The sequence below is a fragment of the Symphalangus syndactylus genome, chromosome 13, assembly GCF_028878055.3.
Source record: "Symphalangus syndactylus isolate Jambi chromosome 13, NHGRI_mSymSyn1-v2.1_pri, whole genome shotgun sequence".
Taxonomy (NCBI): Eukaryota; Metazoa; Chordata; class Mammalia; order Primates; family Hylobatidae; genus Symphalangus; species Symphalangus syndactylus.
In genome coordinates this window covers 38476660-38495053 of record NC_072435.2, presented here as the reverse complement: position 1 = coordinate 38495053, position 18394 = coordinate 38476660, and the positions used below count along the sequence as shown (strand labels likewise).

At 47.7% G+C, this 18394-nt stretch overlaps 1 protein-coding gene across 6 annotated transcripts in view; it reads left to right on the top strand.

Annotated features, from left to right (window-relative positions):
• Window positions 1-18394, top strand: part of LOC129460881 (zinc finger protein 44) — a 91352-nt gene that overhangs the window by 57375 nt on the left and 15583 nt on the right. The window contains exons 1-2 of one of the 6 annotated variants that reach the window (XM_063616102.1): window positions 9969-10149; window positions 11466-11579. The exons of 1 other annotated variant lie outside the window; for it this stretch is intronic. In XM_063616102.1, the coding sequence (XP_063472172.1) occupies window positions 11502-11579 (78 nt within the window). In that variant the 5' untranslated portion in view covers window positions 9969-10149; window positions 11466-11501. Of the gene's footprint in view, window positions 1-9951; window positions 10150-11396; window positions 12185-18394 lie in introns of those variants that run through there. 4 more of the 6 variants (XM_063616101.1, XM_063616103.1, XM_063616104.1 and 1 more) reach the window with 4 other exon arrangements.

Sequence of the window (18394 nt, the reverse complement as noted above, 5' to 3'; positions counted from 1 at the left end):
ACTTAGAGCTTATCTACTTTCTCTTTTTGCTTTCCCTGCTTCTGTCAGCCGGGCTCCCCGTCTCTAATTAGGACTCCACACTCCCTCCTGCTGCAGTGTGGCCTGTGTGGCCTGGGCTCCCACTGGACAGTGGGTCTGGAATTCCCTGCACGCATTTGTGAGTACCTGTCCAGGAGGAAGAAGCAGAAAGGGACCATTGCCTACAGAAAGGAAATTCGGCTTCAATACAAAGGTGCCCTGGGAGGGGTCAGGTCACAGAGCAGGGAGGAAGCCGCATCCCTGCACTCCAGTTCCCAGGTCTAGCTGAGATCCGCCCGTTAGTTGTATAGCAGCCTCTGTCCCGCTGGGACCTGGCTGTGGGAGGCGGAGAGAGGGCTCGGGACACCGCGGAACCCTGGAAATGAGTGTGCCTGGCCGAGCGTCCCTAGGCTGGGGGGAGAGGCTGGCCGGAACCGGCTGTGACGGGACCTGAGTCTCCCATAGGCGACTCCCGGGTCTGCGGACCTGAGTGCCCCTGCTCACCTCTCTGCGAGGCGACTGCGGCCCCAGCGCCCTCTCTGAGCAGCTCCGCGCCCGCAGCCCCGCGTCACCCCAGATTGTGCGGCTGTAACCCACACAGGTCCGCGGCCCGAGTCACTGCAGCAGAAACAGTTTAATAGGAGGAGAGGGGAGGATACCCCAAATCTGCCCTCCTGAGAGGTTTGGGGACGGGGTGTTTAGGGGTCTGGACAGGGGCGGCTGGGGTGTGGGGTCGCTGGTTGGTGGGGAAGTGACGGGCGAATCCTGGGACTGGAGGTGAAGAAACCGCATTCTGCTGAGTGGGTTCCCTCGTGGGGACTTCAGCCTGGTCGTCGCCAGCCTTTCTGCTGGAATTCAGGATCCTAGAAAGAACTCAGGCGACTCTTTAGCAGCTCTCAGAGATCTTATCCCCAGGCACAATGCGGAAGCCGGCGACCAGCGTCTGCTGTGACCTGACTCTCGGGGAAGCGGCCCCGTGAAGCAGCGGGGCTGAGGGCACCTGGTTAATATCTAACTGCAATCTCGCCTCCAGCCTGGCTCGCAGTTCCTGTGGGGCCCGGTGAGGAGGCTGCACGGTGACAACGGGAGGGTCACCAGGCACAATCTAGACTCGTGTGTGGGGTTTGTGCTTGGGAGGAGCTGTGGTCTCTGTGGTCCTCAGTCCCTTCTTTCTTTTCAAGGGCGACCGTTTCCCCGAGTCTTCCGAAGATGTGGGCAGCAGGGTCTCAAATCCAGCACCCTGTCCCCTCGTCCTAACTCCTCCTAGGGCTGGCAGCAAATCCCTTGGTTTCCAGAGCCTTCCCCAGGCTAATTTTCTCTCCTCAATTCACAGCAACATTACGAACTCTTTGTTCTCCACCCCACCCCACCGCCCCGCAATATTTCAAACAGAGGCAATAGCTTGCCATTTTGTTTTCAGTTAACGATGTATGGCCCTTTTTAAAACCGTTGTTTGTGCTCATGAACATTTCACATGTGAAGGGAGCAGACAATAATCTGCTGACACTCTGCGGTGAAATAAAATCTGTGTCTCTCCTTCATCTTCCCTAGGTACAGACACCCTGTCTCAAAAAAAAAGAAAAGTAAATCCTATATATATATATATATTTTTTTTTTTTTTTTTTTTTTGAGACAGAGTCTCACTCTGTTGCCCAGGCTCACTGCAGCCTCTGCCTCCCGGGTTCAAACAATTCTCTTGCCTCAGCCACCTGAGTAGCTGGGATTACAGGTGCGTGCCACCACACCCAGCTAATTTTTGTATTTTTGGTAGAGATGGGGTTTCACCATGTTGGTCAGGCTGGTCTCGAACTCCTGACCTGATGATCCACCCGCCTCGGCCTCCCAAAGTGCTGGGATTACAGGCGTGAGCCACCGCGTCTGGCCTATTCTTATAATTATTACTTTGCCATTGGTAGTTCTTTAGTTAGCTCAGTTTTTATGGTGGTGTTTCTACATACAATACACACGTTACACTTATGTATGTTGTAGGCCCAAGAATTCATCAACGATTTATCATTTTACAGATGTCTTATAAAGCCATAATGAGAAGAATGGTAAATAAATATACATTCAGTCTGGTTTTTATACTTATATAATAACCTTTAATGAGCTTTCTGTTTTTTCTTGTGGATTTTGACATCCTTTGGTTTCAGACTTAACAACTTTCTTTAATTTTTCTTGTAGGGCTGGTGTGCTAGGAACCAGCTGTCTCAATATGTATATTTCTTTTTGAGACAGAATCTCTCTCTGTCGTCCAGGCAGGAGTGTAGTGGGATGATCATAGCTCATTGCAGCCTCAGCCTCCTGGGTTCAAGCAATCCTCCCACCTAAGCTTCCAGAGTAGCTGGCTAGGACTATAGGCATGCACCACCAGGCTCGGCCTCAACATGTATATTTCTAAACCTAGAAAAGCCTTTGTTTTGCCTTTCATTTTGAATGTGAGTTTTGCTGTATATAGGATTCTTGGTTAAAGTATGTTTTGGAGTGCAGTATGATGAGGAACTGGTGCGTGAGAGGCTTCTACTGAAAGGAAGACAATTATCTAAGTAAAAGCGGGTATTCCAGCCTATGCAACATGGCAGAACCCTGTCTCTAAAAAAAGGAAAAAAAAATGTAGCTGGGCATTGTGGCATGTGCCTGTAGTCCCAGCTACTCGGGAAGCTGAGGTGGGAGGAATGCTTGAGCCCAGGAGGCAGAGGTTGTGGTGAGCCCTCATTATCCACTGCACTCAGCCTGGGTAATAGAGGAAGGCCCTGTCTCAAAAAAAAAAAAAAAGTCTATTTCCCTTCAATTATTTTATCATTATGGTAGTCTGTATAACTTAATGTCAAAAAAAAAAAAAATAAACCAGTGTGGTGGCTCATGCCTGTAATTCCAGCATTTTGGAAAAGTCGAGGTCGGAAGATCGCTTGAGGCCAGTAGATGGAGAACAGCCTGGGCAGCATAGCAAGAACCAGCCCTACCAAAAAAGAAGAAAATGAGCTGAGCATGATGGCATGCACCTGTAGTCCCAGCTATTTGGGAGGCTCAGGTGGGAGGATCGCTTGAGCCCAGGAGTAGGAGGTTGTAGTGAGCTATGATTGGGCCAATGCGCTCCAGCCTGGGTGACAGAGCAAGACCCTGTCTCAAAAAAAAAGGCCAGGCATGGTGGCTCACGCCTGTAATCCCAGCACTTTGAGAGGCCGAGGTGGGCGGATCACGAGGTCAGGAGATCGAGACCATCCTAGCTAACACGGTGAAACCCTCTCCCTACTAAAAATACAAAAAATTACCCAGATGTGGTGGCACATGTCTGTAGTCCCAGCTACTTGGGAGGCTGAAGCAGGAGAATCGCTTGAACCTGGGAGGCGGAGGTTGCAGTGAGCCAAGATGTCATCACTGCACTCCAGCTTGGGTGACAGAACGAGACTCTGTCTCAAATAAATAAATAAATAATATAAAGAATAGGATGGAAGAAACAAATATTGTGATTGGAGATGGTAGCTGTGTTTACTTGGGAAACTAAAGGAAAAATAATTTAAACTATTAGAAAACTATTAAAACTTGGGAAGGAGTCAATTTGCTGCTTATGGAGTGAGCGTATATACACGACATATACCATATAATACCAAATTAAAATTACATCTTACAACTACATAAACATTTCAGAGGAATGAGACTAATTTCATGTACCTCATCTATCTGCATACAAGTATGAATGTTTCCTGATAAAATGACCTAAGCGTCTCTTCCATTGCTGTATATACAATTTTGATAGATTGAAGCTTTCTCATCTCAACTCTCACTGGCTAGAAATGCTATAAAGGTGAGTAATTAGGAAAATCTGATTCAAATTCAGTCATGTAAAATATGCCAGAAAATTTAAACCAGAGAAGAAATGTTATAAAATGTATCACTCTATTTATTGTCTTTATTGGTGCTCCATGCATAAAGTGGATCTAGATTATGGATTCATATATCTTACTTTCAGGAAAAAAGCACATTGAGTTAAGAAAATTCTGCAAATTTTCTTTACATAAAGGTTCATGAGAACAGGTAGTGTTTTTTGGTGAAATCAGTTAATAAAACTTTTCCTTTTATTTTGTATTCTTTTGGTTCATTACATTGGTTGAAGTGTACTTCTATTTATTTATTTAGAGACGGAGTTTTGCTCTTGTTGCCCAGGCTGGAGTGCAATGGCGCGATCTCTGCTCACTGCAACCTCTGTCTCCCAGGTTCAAGAGATTCTCCTGTCTCTGCCTCCCGAGTGCTGGGATTACAGGCATGTGCCACTAGGCCTAGCTAATTTTTGTATTTTTAGTAGAGACGGGTTTTCTCCATGTTAATGAGGCTGGTCTCAAACTGCCGAATTCAGGTGATCTGCCCGCTTCGGCATCCCAAAGTGCTGGGATTACAGGTGAGAGCCACCATGCCCAGCCTGACTGAACTATACTTCTAATCGGCAACTATGTTTAGTTTAGTTTTTGGTTTTTTTTTTTTTTTTTTTTTTTTGAGATGGAGTCTTGCTCTATCACCAGGCTGGAGTGCAGTGGCACCATCTTGGCTCACTGCAAGCTCTGCCTCCCAGGTTCAAGCAATTCTCCTGCCTCAGCTTCCCGAGTAGCTGGGATTATAGGCTCACACCACCACACCCAGTTAACTTTTGTATTTTTAGTAGAGACAGGGTTTTGGCCTGTTGGCCAGGATGGTCTCCATCTCCTGAACTCCTGATCTGCCCACCTCGACCTCCCAAAATGCTGGTATTACAGGCATGAGCCACCGTGCCCGACCAGGCTTAGTTTTCCTACGGGTTTTTTGTTTTGTTTTGTTTTTGAGACAGAGTCTCTCTTTATCACCCAGGCTGGTGTGCAGTGGCATGATCTCGGCTCACTGCAACCTCCGCCTCCTAGGTTCAAGCGACTCTCCTGCCTCAGCCTCCTGAGTAGCTGGGACTTCAGGCGTGTGCCACCACGCCCAGCTAATTTTTGTACTTTTAGTAGAGACTGGGTTTCACCACGCTGGCCAGGCTGTCTGGAGCTCCTGACCTCAGATGATCCACCCAACTCAGCCTCCCAAAGTGCTGGGATTACAGGCGTGAGCCACCACCCCTGGCCTGGTTTTAAAATTGTGCAAGCAAGGATCCTTTGAAAGATGACATTTTGGTATTTGTTGTGACTTTCCACTGACAGTATGGCAGGTACTGAATATCCCTGCCAAACTGAACAGTGTGGCCCATCTCTGTCTCACATGGCCTATAACATCTTTTGGTCCTCAAGGGAAGCAGAAACATTTCACCTCCATCATATCCCATCCATCCCCAGCTCAACAAACAGGCCCTCCATTTCCTCACTTCTCTGTGGGCCTATTTTCTCTCATTCCAGGTTGTGAAGATTGGTTGGAGTGTGCATGCTCTGGGGCCTGAGTGCGGTGATCAATGGCCTACAGACACTCCTGGTCAGTTCTCATGAGTGGTCATTCCCATAATGAGGATCAGTGAGCCAGGCCATACCAGTGTTGGTAAAGTGGCCTCACTTTCATCCACATTGTCTTCTTTTTTTCTTTCTTTTTTTTTTTTTGAGACGGAGTCTCGCTCTGTCACCCAGGCTGGAGTGCAACCTCCACCTCCCAGGTTCAAGCGATTCTCCTGCCTCAGCCTCCCGAGTAGCAGGGACTACAGGCGTGAACCACCATGCCCAGCTAATTTTTGTGTTTTTAGTAGAGACAGGGTTTCACTATGCTGGCCAGCCTGGTCTCAAACTCCTGACCTCGTGATCCACCCACCTCAGCCTCCCGAAGTGCTGGGATTACAGGTGTGAGCCACCGCACCTGGCCCACATTGTCTTCTTGGGGATGTCTCGCCAGTCTTCGCTTTCAGTTCCAGCCCCAGCCCCTCGCAGCCCACTGGATCTCTCCCACCTCAGGTACTCTGTGGATTCAAATATCTCACTGGTGAGGAGTATGAAATACCCTTAGGGCTGAATCACTAATCACTGTCAGATGTACTTCTCAAACTTTCACAGGAAACTATAGACCTTCAAATTCAGCTTCTGATTAAGCAGGTCATGGATAAGACCTGATCCTCTGCTTTTTTTTTTTTTTTTTTTTTTTTTTTTTTTTTTTTGAGACGGAGTCTCACTCTCTCATCCAGGCTGGAGTGCAGTGGCGTGATCTCGGCTCACTGCAAGCTGTGCTTCCTGTGTTCACGCCATTCTCCTGCCTCAGCGTCTCGAGTAGCTGGGACTACAGGTGCCCGCCACCACGCCCAGCTAATTTTTTTGTATTTTTAATAGAGACGGGGTTTCCCTGTGTTGGCCAGGATGGTCTTGATCTCCTGACCTCGTGATCCGCCCACCTCAGCCTCCCAAAGTGCTGGGATTACAGGCGTGAGCCACCACACCCTGCCACGCCCAGCTAATTTTTGTATTTTTTTTTTTTTTTTTTTTTTTAGACAGAGACTAGCTCTGTCGCCCAGGCTGGAGTGCAGTGGCGCGATCTCAACCCCTGCAACTCCACCTCTGGTGCTCAAGAGATTCTCCTGCCTCAGCCTCCCGAGTAGCTGGGATTACAGGTGCCCACCACCATGCCTGGCTAATTTTTGTATTTTTATTAGAGACAGGGTTTCACCAGGTTGGCCAAGCTGGTCTCAAACTTGTGACCTCAGATGATCCGCCCACCTCAACCTTCCAAAGTGCTGGGATTATAGGCGTGAGCCACCGTGCCCAGTCATTTTTGTATTTTTAGTAGAGACGGAGTTTCGACATACTGGCCAAGCTGATCTCCGACTCCTGAACTTGTGATCTGCCTGCCTCGGCCTCCCAAAGTGCTAGGTGATAGAATATCTCTCTTTCTCTCTCTTCGTGTGTGTGTGTGTGTGTGTGTGTGTGTGTGTGTGTGTGTGTGTGTGAGATTTTTGAAGGCAAGAGTATCATTTATTTGTTAGTTATAATCAGATATCGTTTCTTTTCCTTATTTTCCAAACATGCCCATTTTTCCTGTCTGGAAACACTACCATTTTTACAAAGTGAATAAAGATTTTATTTCATTAAATGACACCTGATGTTTGACTCCTTTCCTTTTTAGCCATTAGTTCCAGCTTCCAGTTCATGGTGGTTTTACGTTTCCTACTTTTGCTTCATAGAAATATAGGGAAACCCTCATGTTTTCAAATTCGTTCCCTAATGTTTCAGCTTCTGATTGGAGCTTTTAAGTCATTAATGTTTAAAGTCTTGAAGGAAACAGTGTTTCTACACTGTGCAGAGGGTACAGGAGGGCGAGTTGAGCTCCCAGAGTTAAATCCTTCAGTGTCTCTCCCTCATCATCAGGTGCTGATCCACTCTGGGGCTCCATTTCAGGAGTCAGAGTCTGGCTCTCAAGCTTGGGAATCTGTTTAACTTCCTGAAAGGGGGTTTCCTGCTTACTTCCCTGAACGAGATATTTTTTCTTTTCTTCTCTTCTGATTCCTTTAATAGAATACACGCTGCCAGGCCAGGTGTGGTGGCTCATGCCTGGAATCTCAGCACTTTGGGAGGCAGAGGCAAGCAAATAACCTGAGGTAAGGAGTTCAACACCAGCCAGGCCAACATGGTGAAACACTGTCTCTACTAAAAAAACAAAAATTAGCTGGGCATGGTGGTGTGCACCTGTAGTCTCTGCTACTCGGGAGGCTGAGGCAGGAGAATCACTTGAACCTGGGAGTTGGAGGTTGCAGTGAGCCGAGATCGCACCACTACACTCTAGCCTGGGCAACAGAGTGAGACTCTATCTCAAAAACAACAACAACAACAACAAAATAAAACAAAAAAACCATGCTGCCCTATAATTCCAGATTTTTCGCACATTTAACAATTTTATTTCATTGTTGATGTGCTTTTATTTTCTGGGATGAAAATGAATAGATTGCAAAAAAATTATATCAGTGAGAAAATTATGGCAGTGGAAGAGATCTGAGCTAACACCCGTTCTGCCCCGCCCCCCACCCCTGCCAACCCTCTATCTTCTCTTTCCCTTAATCCTGGGTTCTTAGGCCCAGCTAACTTTGGAAGTCAGCTTAAATGATAATAAGCCTTCCCCAAAACTCAACTGCCTTTGTAAAACGAATGACTGGCCATCAGGCTGAGGGATGTCCCATCGGAATTCTTCTGAAGTGTAGACATAGATTGCCAGCTATTTCTGCAGATAACACCACTATTGTAGATTAGCATTTTTAGATGTATTTTCAGTTTTTTTTCTGTTTTTTTTTTTGCATGTCTGACACCACCTGCACCTGCCAACTCTGCTCCTGTGGCCCCAACCAGAAGTGATTCAGTATAACAGGACAGTTGTGGTTTTTTTTGTCTTTTTTTTTTTTTTTTTTTTTTTTGAGACGGAGTTTCGCTCTTGTTGCCCAGGCTGGAGTGCAAAGGCAGGATCTCGGCTTGGCGCGATTTCAGCTCACCGCGACCTCCGCCTCCTGGGTTCAAGCGATTCTCCCGCCTCAGCCTCCCAGGTAGCTGGGATTACAGACATGCACCACCGCGCCCAGCTAATTTTGTATTTTTAGTAGAGACGAGCTTTCTCCATGTTGGTCAAGCTGGTCTCAAACTCCCGACCTCAGGTGATCCGCCCGCCCGGGCCTCCCAAAGTTCTTGGATTACAGGTGTGAGCTACCGCGCCCGGCCTCTTTTTTTCTTTTTAAAATATGCAGCAGGACGAGCCGCAGACCAGAACCCCTCAGACACCGAGTTGTGGAAGGAAGGGGCTTTATTCAGCTGGGAGCATCGGCGGACTCACGTCTCCAAAAACCAAGCTCCCCGAGTGAGCAATTCCTGTCCCTTTTAAGGGCTTACAACTCTAAGGGGGTCCGCGTGAGAGGGTCGTGATTGATGGAGCAAACAGTGGGTACGTGACTGGGGGCTGCATGCACCGGTAACCAGAACAGAACAGAACAGGACAGGGATTTTCACAGTGCTTTTCCATAAAATGTCTGGAATCTATAGATAACACAGTTAGGTCAGGGGTTGATTTTTAACCACCTGGCCCAGGGCACAAGCCGGGTTATCTGCCTGTGGATTTCATTTCTGCCTTTTAGTTTTTACTTCTTTGGAGGCAGAAATTGGGCATAAGACAATATGAGGGGTGGTCTCCTCCCTTAAATATAGTATAGAGACAGTTTCACTCTATGCCCAGTCTGGTCTTGAACTACTACTGGCCTCAAGTGATCCTCCCACCTAGGCCTCCCAAAGTATTGGGATTACAGCGGTGAGCCACCAAGCCCGGCCAAGAGGACAGATTCCATCCCCAATGATTTCCATCCCCACCCCAATCAGTCAGTAGCAAGCCTAGCTACCTCCACCCTTTCCCCCAAACTGCCCTTGAAAAACCCCTACCTACGGACCTTGGATGAGAATAATTTGAGTAGTAACTCCGTCTCCCACGTATCGTAGCTGGCCTAGTGTTTATTAAACTTTTTTTTTTAACTGCAGTATCGTGGTCTTTATTTGCATAGCGCGTAGAAAGAACCCATCCAGCGCTTACAGTGGGAGAAAGGCCTGACCTTGTAGGCGACAGCCTCATCCCAAATTCCTGGTCCCTGGAAGACATCAGCACCCCGCCCCGCCGCCCACCCCCGGTCCCCCGCTGCTGCAGTGTGGCCTGTGTGGCCTCGGCTGCCCTCCTGCTCTGAGGCCAGGGGATGGCTCCAGTGGACAGTGAGTCTGGGATTCCTTGCACACAATTGTTCAGGAGGAAGAAGCAAAAAGGGCCCACTGCATACAGGTAGGAAATTCCGCTTTAAGGCAAACGTTTCCCGGGACTGGTTGGGTCATAGCGCAGGGAGGAAGCCCGCCCTGCCAGGGGCCGGGTCTGGAACCTGTTCATCCGGCTGCACTCAGCACTGTGAGATCGCTTCTTCTGTCACTCAGTGCCAGGAGGCGGGACCTGGAGCGCTATCCAATCAGAGTCGTGGGCGGGTTCCTGAGAACTGTCAATCAGGCGCGCGGCAGAGAGGAGGGTGTGACGTTCCAGGAGCTAGTGGCCTCTTCACCCTGGTGACCTTTGTGCCGTATTCTGTCACTGAGAGACGCCCTGGGACATCTGTGGTGGCTTCTGTCGCGCTGGGACCTATCCTGGCTACGGGAGTTGGGAGGACCCGGGACACCGCACAGCCGGGAAATGGTGAGTGTGCGGGGCCCGGCGTCCTGAGGCAGGGCGAAGGGCTGGTCGCAACCAGTCGGAACCGGCTGTGGCGGGACCCGGGCCTCGCCTCAGCGTCTTTGGGGTCTGGGACCTGAGCCCCCTTCGCACCTCGGTCCTCGGTCCCTTTGGCTGCAGGGTGGGGCCGGGCCGGCAGCCGGGACTCCGGGCGTCCTGTCCGGTCCCTGAGCGGCGACTGCGGCCCCGGCCCTGGCGCCCCTCTCTAGGCAGCTCCGCGCCCGCAGCCCCGCGTCTCCCCAGATTGTGCGGCGGAACCAGTACAGGTTCGCAGCCCGAGTCACTGCACCCGGACGCCGAGGGCTGCAGCAGAAACAGTGTAATAGGAGAGGACACCCTAGATCCGCCTCCGTGAGAGGTTTGGGGATGGGGTGTTTAGGGGTCTGGACGGGGGTCGTTGGGATGTAGGGTCGCTGGTTGGTGGGGACGTGAGGGGTGACTCCTGGGACTGGAGGTGAAGAAACCGCATTCTCCTGCTGAGTGGGCTCCCTTGTGGGGTCTTCAGCCTGCTTGGCGCCAGCCTTTCCGCTGGAATTCAAGATCTGAGAAAGAACTTAGACGACTCTTGAGCAGCTCTCAGAGATCTTATCCCCAGGCACAGTGGGGAAGCCAGCGGTCAGCGTCTGCTGTGACCTGACTCTCAGGGAGGCGGCTTCCTGTGAAGCAGCGGGGCTGAGGGCACCTGGTTAATATCTAACTGCAGTCTCGCCTCCAGCCTGGCTCGCAGTTCCTGTGAGCCTGGTGAGGAGGCTGCACGGTGACGATGGGAGGGTCACTAGACACAAACCAGGCTCGTGTGTGGGGTTTGTGTGTGGGAGGAGCTGTGGTCTCTGTGGTCTTCAGTCCTTTCTTTCCAAGGGCGACCATTTCCCCTCCGAGGCTTTCAAAGATACAGGCATCAGGGTCTTTGAGACCTGTCCCTTCATCCTAACTCCTCTTGGGGCTAACAGTAAATCTTTTGGTTTCCAGAGCCTTCCATATGCTAACTTCACTCCTCAATTCCCAGTAACATTATGAACCCTTTGTCACCAAGACTATATTTCAGATAGACACAGAATTTTGTCGTTTGTTTTCAGATAGCAATGTATGGCTCTTTTTAAAAGGATTTATTTTGTTTTCCTTAACATTTCACATGTGAGGAAGAAGAGAATAACCACCTGACACTGCTGTAAAAAAAAACCAAACCTTTGTGCCTCTTTTATCTCCCCTAGGCACAGATGCCTTCTCAGAATGTCCTTTACAGGGTGATGTGACCTCAGCCCACCCTGTGTCTTTTCCAGGCCCTGTGTTATGGAACTTTCTGAGGCTACCCTAAGATGCTGGAAGCTGCCAATCTCATGGAGGGCCTAGTGGATATCTGCCCTTGGGTCACTCTTCCCAGAGGACAGCCTGAGGTGTTGGGGTGGGGCCTCCCAAAGGACCAGGTGGATGCTCTGGGGTGGGAGGAACCTTCTGGTATATCATTCATGTAAAAAGCTAACCCCTGGGCTGGGCGCGGTGGCTCACGCCTGTAATCCCAGCACTTAGGGAGGCCGAGGCGGGCAGATCAGCTGAGGTCGAAGTTCAAGACCACCCTGGCCAACATGGTGAAACCCCATCTCTACTGAAAATACAAAAATTAGCCGGGCATGGTGGCAGGTGCCTGTAATCCCAGCTACATGGGAGGCTGAGGCAGGAGAATCACTTGAACCCGGGAGGCGGAGGTTGCAGTGAGCCAAAATCACACCATTGCACTCCATCCTGGGCGACAAGAGGGAAACTCTGTCTCAAAAAAAAAAAAAAAACAACAAAAAAACCAACACCTGGGACATTGACATTTTTTCCCCCAAGCCTAGTTTCCATTCCTTGGTGACACATGGCTTATCAGCAAATTGGATAGTGTTATTCAGGGGACAAGACAAATGATTTCTGCCTTCTGGACTCTCTCCGACTGTGAAGCTAGAAAACTGTATCTGAAAACTGGAAAACTGGTTTTGCAAGAGCCTGAAAAAGACATAAGGTAGTGTCTCCTAGGAGTGTGGTTGCTGAGCACTTCAATGAACACCGTGGGGCTGGGGATGTGCCAGGTGATAGAACGACCTGACCTGACAGTTGAGTGAGACTTGTCTGTGTTCCAGTCCATTCTGCTCCACCCTGGGTTAGTTACCCTGAAAAGATTTGTTCAGTTATTTCAAATTTAATTTTTTATTAACTGTAAAGTGCATACTATCATTAGAGATTAATAGAGAAGATAAAGTGTTTCTAAAGAGGCCAGAAAGAGTTGGAATTCAGAAAACAAATTATATATATGTAGTTTTCTATTCCTTTTTTTTTCATTTTTTATTTTTTTATTTTTTATGAGACAGGGTCTCCTTCTGTCGCTCAGGCTGGAGTGTAGTGGCACCATCATGGCTCACTGCAGCTTAGGTAGCCTAGACTGCCTGGGCTCAGCCTCCAGAGTAGCTGGGAGTATGCCCACCATGCCATACTAATTTTTGAGTATTTTGTAGTGATGAGGTTTCCTCATGTTGCCAGGCTGGTCTTGAAGTCCCAGGCTCAAGCGATCCTCCTGCCTTGGCCTCCCAAAGTGCTGGGATTACAGGCATGAGCCACTGGACCCAGGCCCTATTCCATTTTTAAAAAACTTTTTTTCTTTTCTTTCTTTCTTTTTTTTTTTTTGAGATGGAGTTTCACTATGTTGCCCAGGCTGGAGTGCAATGGTACTATCTTGGTTCACTGCAACCTCTGCCTGCCAGGTTCAAGCAATTCTCCTTCCTCAGCTTCCCGAATAGCTGGGATTACAGGAACGTGCCACCATGCCTGGCTAATTTTGTATTTTTAAGTAGAGACAGGGTTTCACCATGTTGGCCCGGCTGGTCTTGAACTCCTGACCTCAGGTGATCCCCCCGCCTTGGCCTCTGAAAGTTCTGGGATTACAGGTGTGAGCCACCGCACCCAGCTTTTTTCTTTTTTTTTTTTGAAACAGGGTCTCCCTCTATCACTCAGGAGTGCTGTGGTACGATCTCAGCTCACTGCAACCTCTGCCTCCAGGGCTCAAGTGATCCTCCCACCTCAGCCTCCCAAGTAGCTGGGACTACAGGCGTGCGCCACCACACCTGGCTAATTTTTGTATTTTTGGTAGAGACGGGGTTTCACCGTGTTGCCCAGGCTGAAGCATTTTTAAAAAACTTTTATTTACTTTTATTACCCCAGAGACCATGTAATAGGTTTCTCAGGTCTTTTATTGGATGATTTCAAATGGAATTTCAGGGCTTAGCAGTGTAAATACTACCAAGGGAAAAATTTGGGAAAACTCTTCCATTTTGGCTGCAAAAAAATGAATACATTTTCACAAGAATGTGTGGTAGGTATTTGATTGAATTATAAAGCTTTACCAAAACTTTAGTTTCTGTTCTTTTTAGGCTGGAGAACTTGGGACAGTGGGTAAGTCTGGTCTGTTCCTGGACTTGGCAGATTAATGCAACATTCTGTGGGACTTTGCAATAGCTAAAGAACTTAAATATCCTTTGTTTACTAAAGGCTTCATTATTATGGAAGTAGTAACTGATTTTATTATCTGAGATGGATAGATACTTGTGCTTTTCTTGTTAAGCTATAAAATAGAAGTGACTTACAATTTCCTTCCCTCCTGTAAACACTGAATTTGAGTGATTTTGATAGATTCATCACACATGGAGTTTTGTTTGTTTGTTTTATTTTTTAAATCCATGTAAGACATGGAAGGGTAAGCAAATAGCCTTGACTGGGGTGGAGAGGCTTGAGGCCAATGACTCCAAGTGGAGGCCAATTTTGAGCCTGCAAAGGGAGGTCATTGTGGGCCCAGTTTAGTTGGTTCTTCCTGGGCAGCCTCCCCTGCAGGTGTCCCAGCGTAATCACTCCAGCAGTGGGAGGAGCTTTTTTTAAAATTTATTTTTATATTTATTTATTTATTTATTTTTGAGATAGACTCTCAGTCTGTTGCCCAGGCTGGAGTGAAATGCTGTGATCTCAGCTCATTGCAACCTCTGCCTTCAGGGTTCAAGCGATTCTCCTGCCTCAGCCTCTTCAGTAGCTGGGATTACAGGTGCGTACCACCATGCCCAGCTAATTTTTGTATTTTTAGTAGCGATGGGGTTTCACCATGTTGGTCAGGCTGGTCTCAACTCCTGACCTTGTGATCTGCCGGCCTTGGCCTCCCAAAGTGCTGGGATTACAGGCGTGAGCCACTGTGCCTGGCCTGGGAGGAGGCTTTTTTTTTTTTTTTTTTGAGATGGAGTTTCACTGTTGTTGCCCAGGCTGGAATGCAACCACAATGGCATGATCTTGGCTCACCACAACCTCTACCTCCCAGTTTCAAGCGATTCTCCTGCCTCAGACTCCTGAGTAGCTGGGATTATAGGCATGCGCCACCATGCCCGGCTAATTTTGTATTTTTTAGTAGAGGCAGGGTTTCTCCATGTTGGTCAGGCTGGTCTCGAACTCCCGACTTCAGATGATCTGCCCGCCTTGGCCTCCCAAAGTGCTGGGATTACAGGAGTGAGCCACTGCGCCCAGCCAAAGAGCCTTTTATACTAAGAGAAGCTACAGAGCACTGGAAATCTGGAGATCCACAGGCAGAGGCAGTTGGGGTGATGCCATGTCTGAGGTTGTGTTTGTTATTGTAGGGCTGTCACTAGACAGTCATCAGGTAAGATAAATCTGGATTTAGCTAAGAAATGAGTTTATTCTAGGCCAGGCACAGTGGCTCATGCCTGTAATCCCACCACTTTGAGAGGCCAAGGCAGGTGGATGGTGAGGTCAGGAGATCATGACCATCTTGGCTAACCTGGTGAAACCCCGTCTCTACTAAAAATACAAAAAATTAGCCGGGCATGCTGGCATGCGCTACTCAGGAGGCTGAGGCAGGAGAATGGCGTGAACTGGGGAGGCGGAGCTTGCAGTGAGCCAAGATCACGCCACTGCACTCCAGCCTGGGCGACAGAGCAAGACTCCATCTCAAAAAAAAAAAAAAAAAAAAGGAGTTTATTCTAAAAGAGCGCTACATAACGGGGAAGAGCACTAAGTATAAGATCTGAAAGCATCTTAAAGCTTAGGTGGAAAGTTGCTTTCAAGGTAAGGAGCAACCAACACTACAAAGGAAATGAGAGGGAGAGGGCAGGATGGAGGGTGAAAATCAGATTCTAGATCACAGAGTGTTTTACCCTGACTTAAGCCTGTTCATGGGATGAGTCATGAAGGAAGGGTTGTGTTTTGGCTTAGGCTGAGGGTGTGTCAAAAATCAGTGGCCTAGAAGAATGAGAGAAACTTAAGTAGTTTCCTTTCTTTTCTGGTTTTTTTTTTTTTTTTTTTTTTTGAGACACAATTTCACTCTTGCTCAGGCTGGAGTACAGTGGCGCCATCACAGCTCACTGCAGCCTTGACCTCCCCAGGCTGAGGGGATTGTCCCATCTCAGCCTTCATGGTAGCTGAGACTACAGGTATACACCCCCATGTCCAGCTAATTTTTTTGTATTTTTTGTAGAGACAGGGTTTCACCATGTTGCCCAGGCTGGTCTTGAACTCCTGGGCTCAAGCGATCCACCCACTTCAGCCTCCCAAAGTGCTGGAATTAGAGATGTGAGCCATCAGGCCTGGCCGCAAGTTTCTTCTGGAAGCATTTTGTTCAGAGTAATCAGTAGAGGCAAAACTGTTCAGCTAGTTATTTATAAGACAAAGAATGGGAATTTGGAGGGCCTTGTTATAGGTTAAAAAGGCGGGAGCCAGAATTGATGTCAGTGAAGGATGTTTCTTTGCACTGGGCTACTTGTCCAGAACAGAAAGAACTGGGCATGGTGGTGGGGGGTCAGGTGATTTCTTATATGTATATATATATATATTTTTTTTTTTTTGTCCCAGGCTGGAGTACAATGGTGTGATCTTGGCTCACTGCAACCTCCACCTCCCTGCAACCTCCACCTCCTAGGTTCAAGCTATTCTCCTGCCTCAGCCTCCTGAGTAGCTGGGATTACAGGCACGTGCAACTATGCCTGGCTAATTTTTCTATTTTTAGTAGGGATGGGGTTTCATCATGTCGGCCAGGCTGGTCTCAAACTTCTGACCTCATAATCTGCCTACCTCAGCCCCCCAAAGTGCTGGGATTATAGGTGTGAGCCACTGTGCCTGGCCTCTTAAATCATGTTTATTACCAGGATTACAGGGCTTTTGTAAAATTGAACCCTGTCAGCTGCTTGGTTTTGTATTCAGTGAGTTGGTTTAATCAGAGTGAAATTGCACAAATGAAAATGTCTTGGAGGGCTGACATATGTCTTCCATTTAGGTATTCTCGACATATACTTTATAACAAACTGATAACCTTAAGCAACTTGTTTAACTGAGTTCTTCAACTTGTTGTAGCAAATCATTAAATCTGATAGTAGAGTTGGTGGTTTTATACACATTTGGTTAAAAGGGTGGTCCCTAGGGCTTGCATTTGGCATCTGCAGTAGGGTCCCTGTTGTGGAACTGAGCCCTTAATTTGTGGGGTCTGTGGAAATGTTAGGTGGTGTCAACATTGAATTATTGAACACCAGTTTTTCTTGGAGAATCAGCTCGTGTTCAGCAAATGCTACATATTTGCTGTCAGAAGTAATGTTAGATAAAAGACACCATGGGTCAGAACCATAACTCTGAATTTGTCATTGTTACTTATTATAGGTTCAGTATGTATTCACTCATAAGCATAGTTTTGCCTCTTCAGTTTCCAGTTAGTTAATACTACCATTAATATACCATCCATATAATGCTGAAAAGGCATTCCTACTACGGGGTATCTACCCAAAGGAGTGGAAATCATTACATCAAAAAGTTCCCTGCACTCATGTGTTTATTGCAGACTATTCACAATAGCAGACATACAAAATTAGCCTAAGTGTCCATCAACAGAAGATTGAATAATGAAAATGTGGTATATTCACACAGTGGAATACTATTCAGACATTAAAAAGAATTAAATTGTGTCTTTTGCAACAATATGGATGAAATGGGAAGCCATGATCTTAAGTGAAACAACTCAGACACAGAAAGACAAATACTGCCTGTTCTCATTTATAAGTGGGAGTTAAAAAATGTGTATAGGGCCAGGCACGGTGGCTCACGCTTGTAATCCCAGCACTTTGGGAGGCCGAGGCAGGTGGATCACAAGGTCAGGAGATGAGACCATCCTGGCTAATGCGGTGAAACCCCATCTCTACTAAAAATACAAAAAATTAGCCAGGTGTGGTGGCACGCGCCTGTAGTCCCAGCTACTCGGGAGGCTGAGGCAGGAGAATCCCTTGAACCCGGGAGGCGGAGGCTGCAGTGAGCCGAGATCACATCACTGCACTCCAGCCTGGGTGACAGAGCGAGAGTCTGTCTCAAAAAAAAAAAAAAAAAAAAAAAAGAACGTGTATATATGTGGACAGTGAAGACTCATGGGGATGAGGGAGGTTATTTGGTGGATAATGGGGGTTGCTCCAGGGATGGATGCACTGAAAGGCCTGACTTTACAAGGCAATATATCAATGTAGTAAAATTGCACTTGGACTCCATGAATATATATATATAATTTATACATATATGTGTATATATATATAAAATACGTGTGTGTGTGTGTGTGTGTGTGTGTGTATATATATATATATACACAAGGAATGCACATTTTAGGGTATTACCCAAGACTACTGAATTAGTAATTCTTGGAATGGGGCCCAATGATTTTTTTTTTTTTTGTTTAAGACAGAGTCTTACTCTATTGCCCAGGCTGGAGTGCAGTGGCGCGATCTTGGCTCACTGCAACCTCTGCCTCGGCCTCCCGAGTAGCTGGGACTACAGGTGTGCACCACCACACCTGGCTAATTTTTGTATTTTTAGTAGAGACGGGGTTTCACCATGTTGGCCAGGCTGGTCTCGAACTCCTGACCTCAAGAGATCCACCTGCCTCAGCCTCCCAAAGTGCTGGGATGTGAGCCACTGCAACCAGCCCCAATGATCTGTTTTTTTTTTGGTTTTGTTTTTGAGACCAAGTCTCGCTCTTTCGCCCAGGCTGGAGTGCAGTGGCACGATCTCAGCTCACTGCAACCTCTGCCTCTTGGGTTCAAGCAGTTCTCTGCCTCAGCCTCCCGAGCAGCTGGGATTACAGGCGCCCGCCACCACGCCTGGCTAATTTTTGTATTTTTAGTAGAGACGGGGTTTCACCATCTTGGCCATGCTGGTC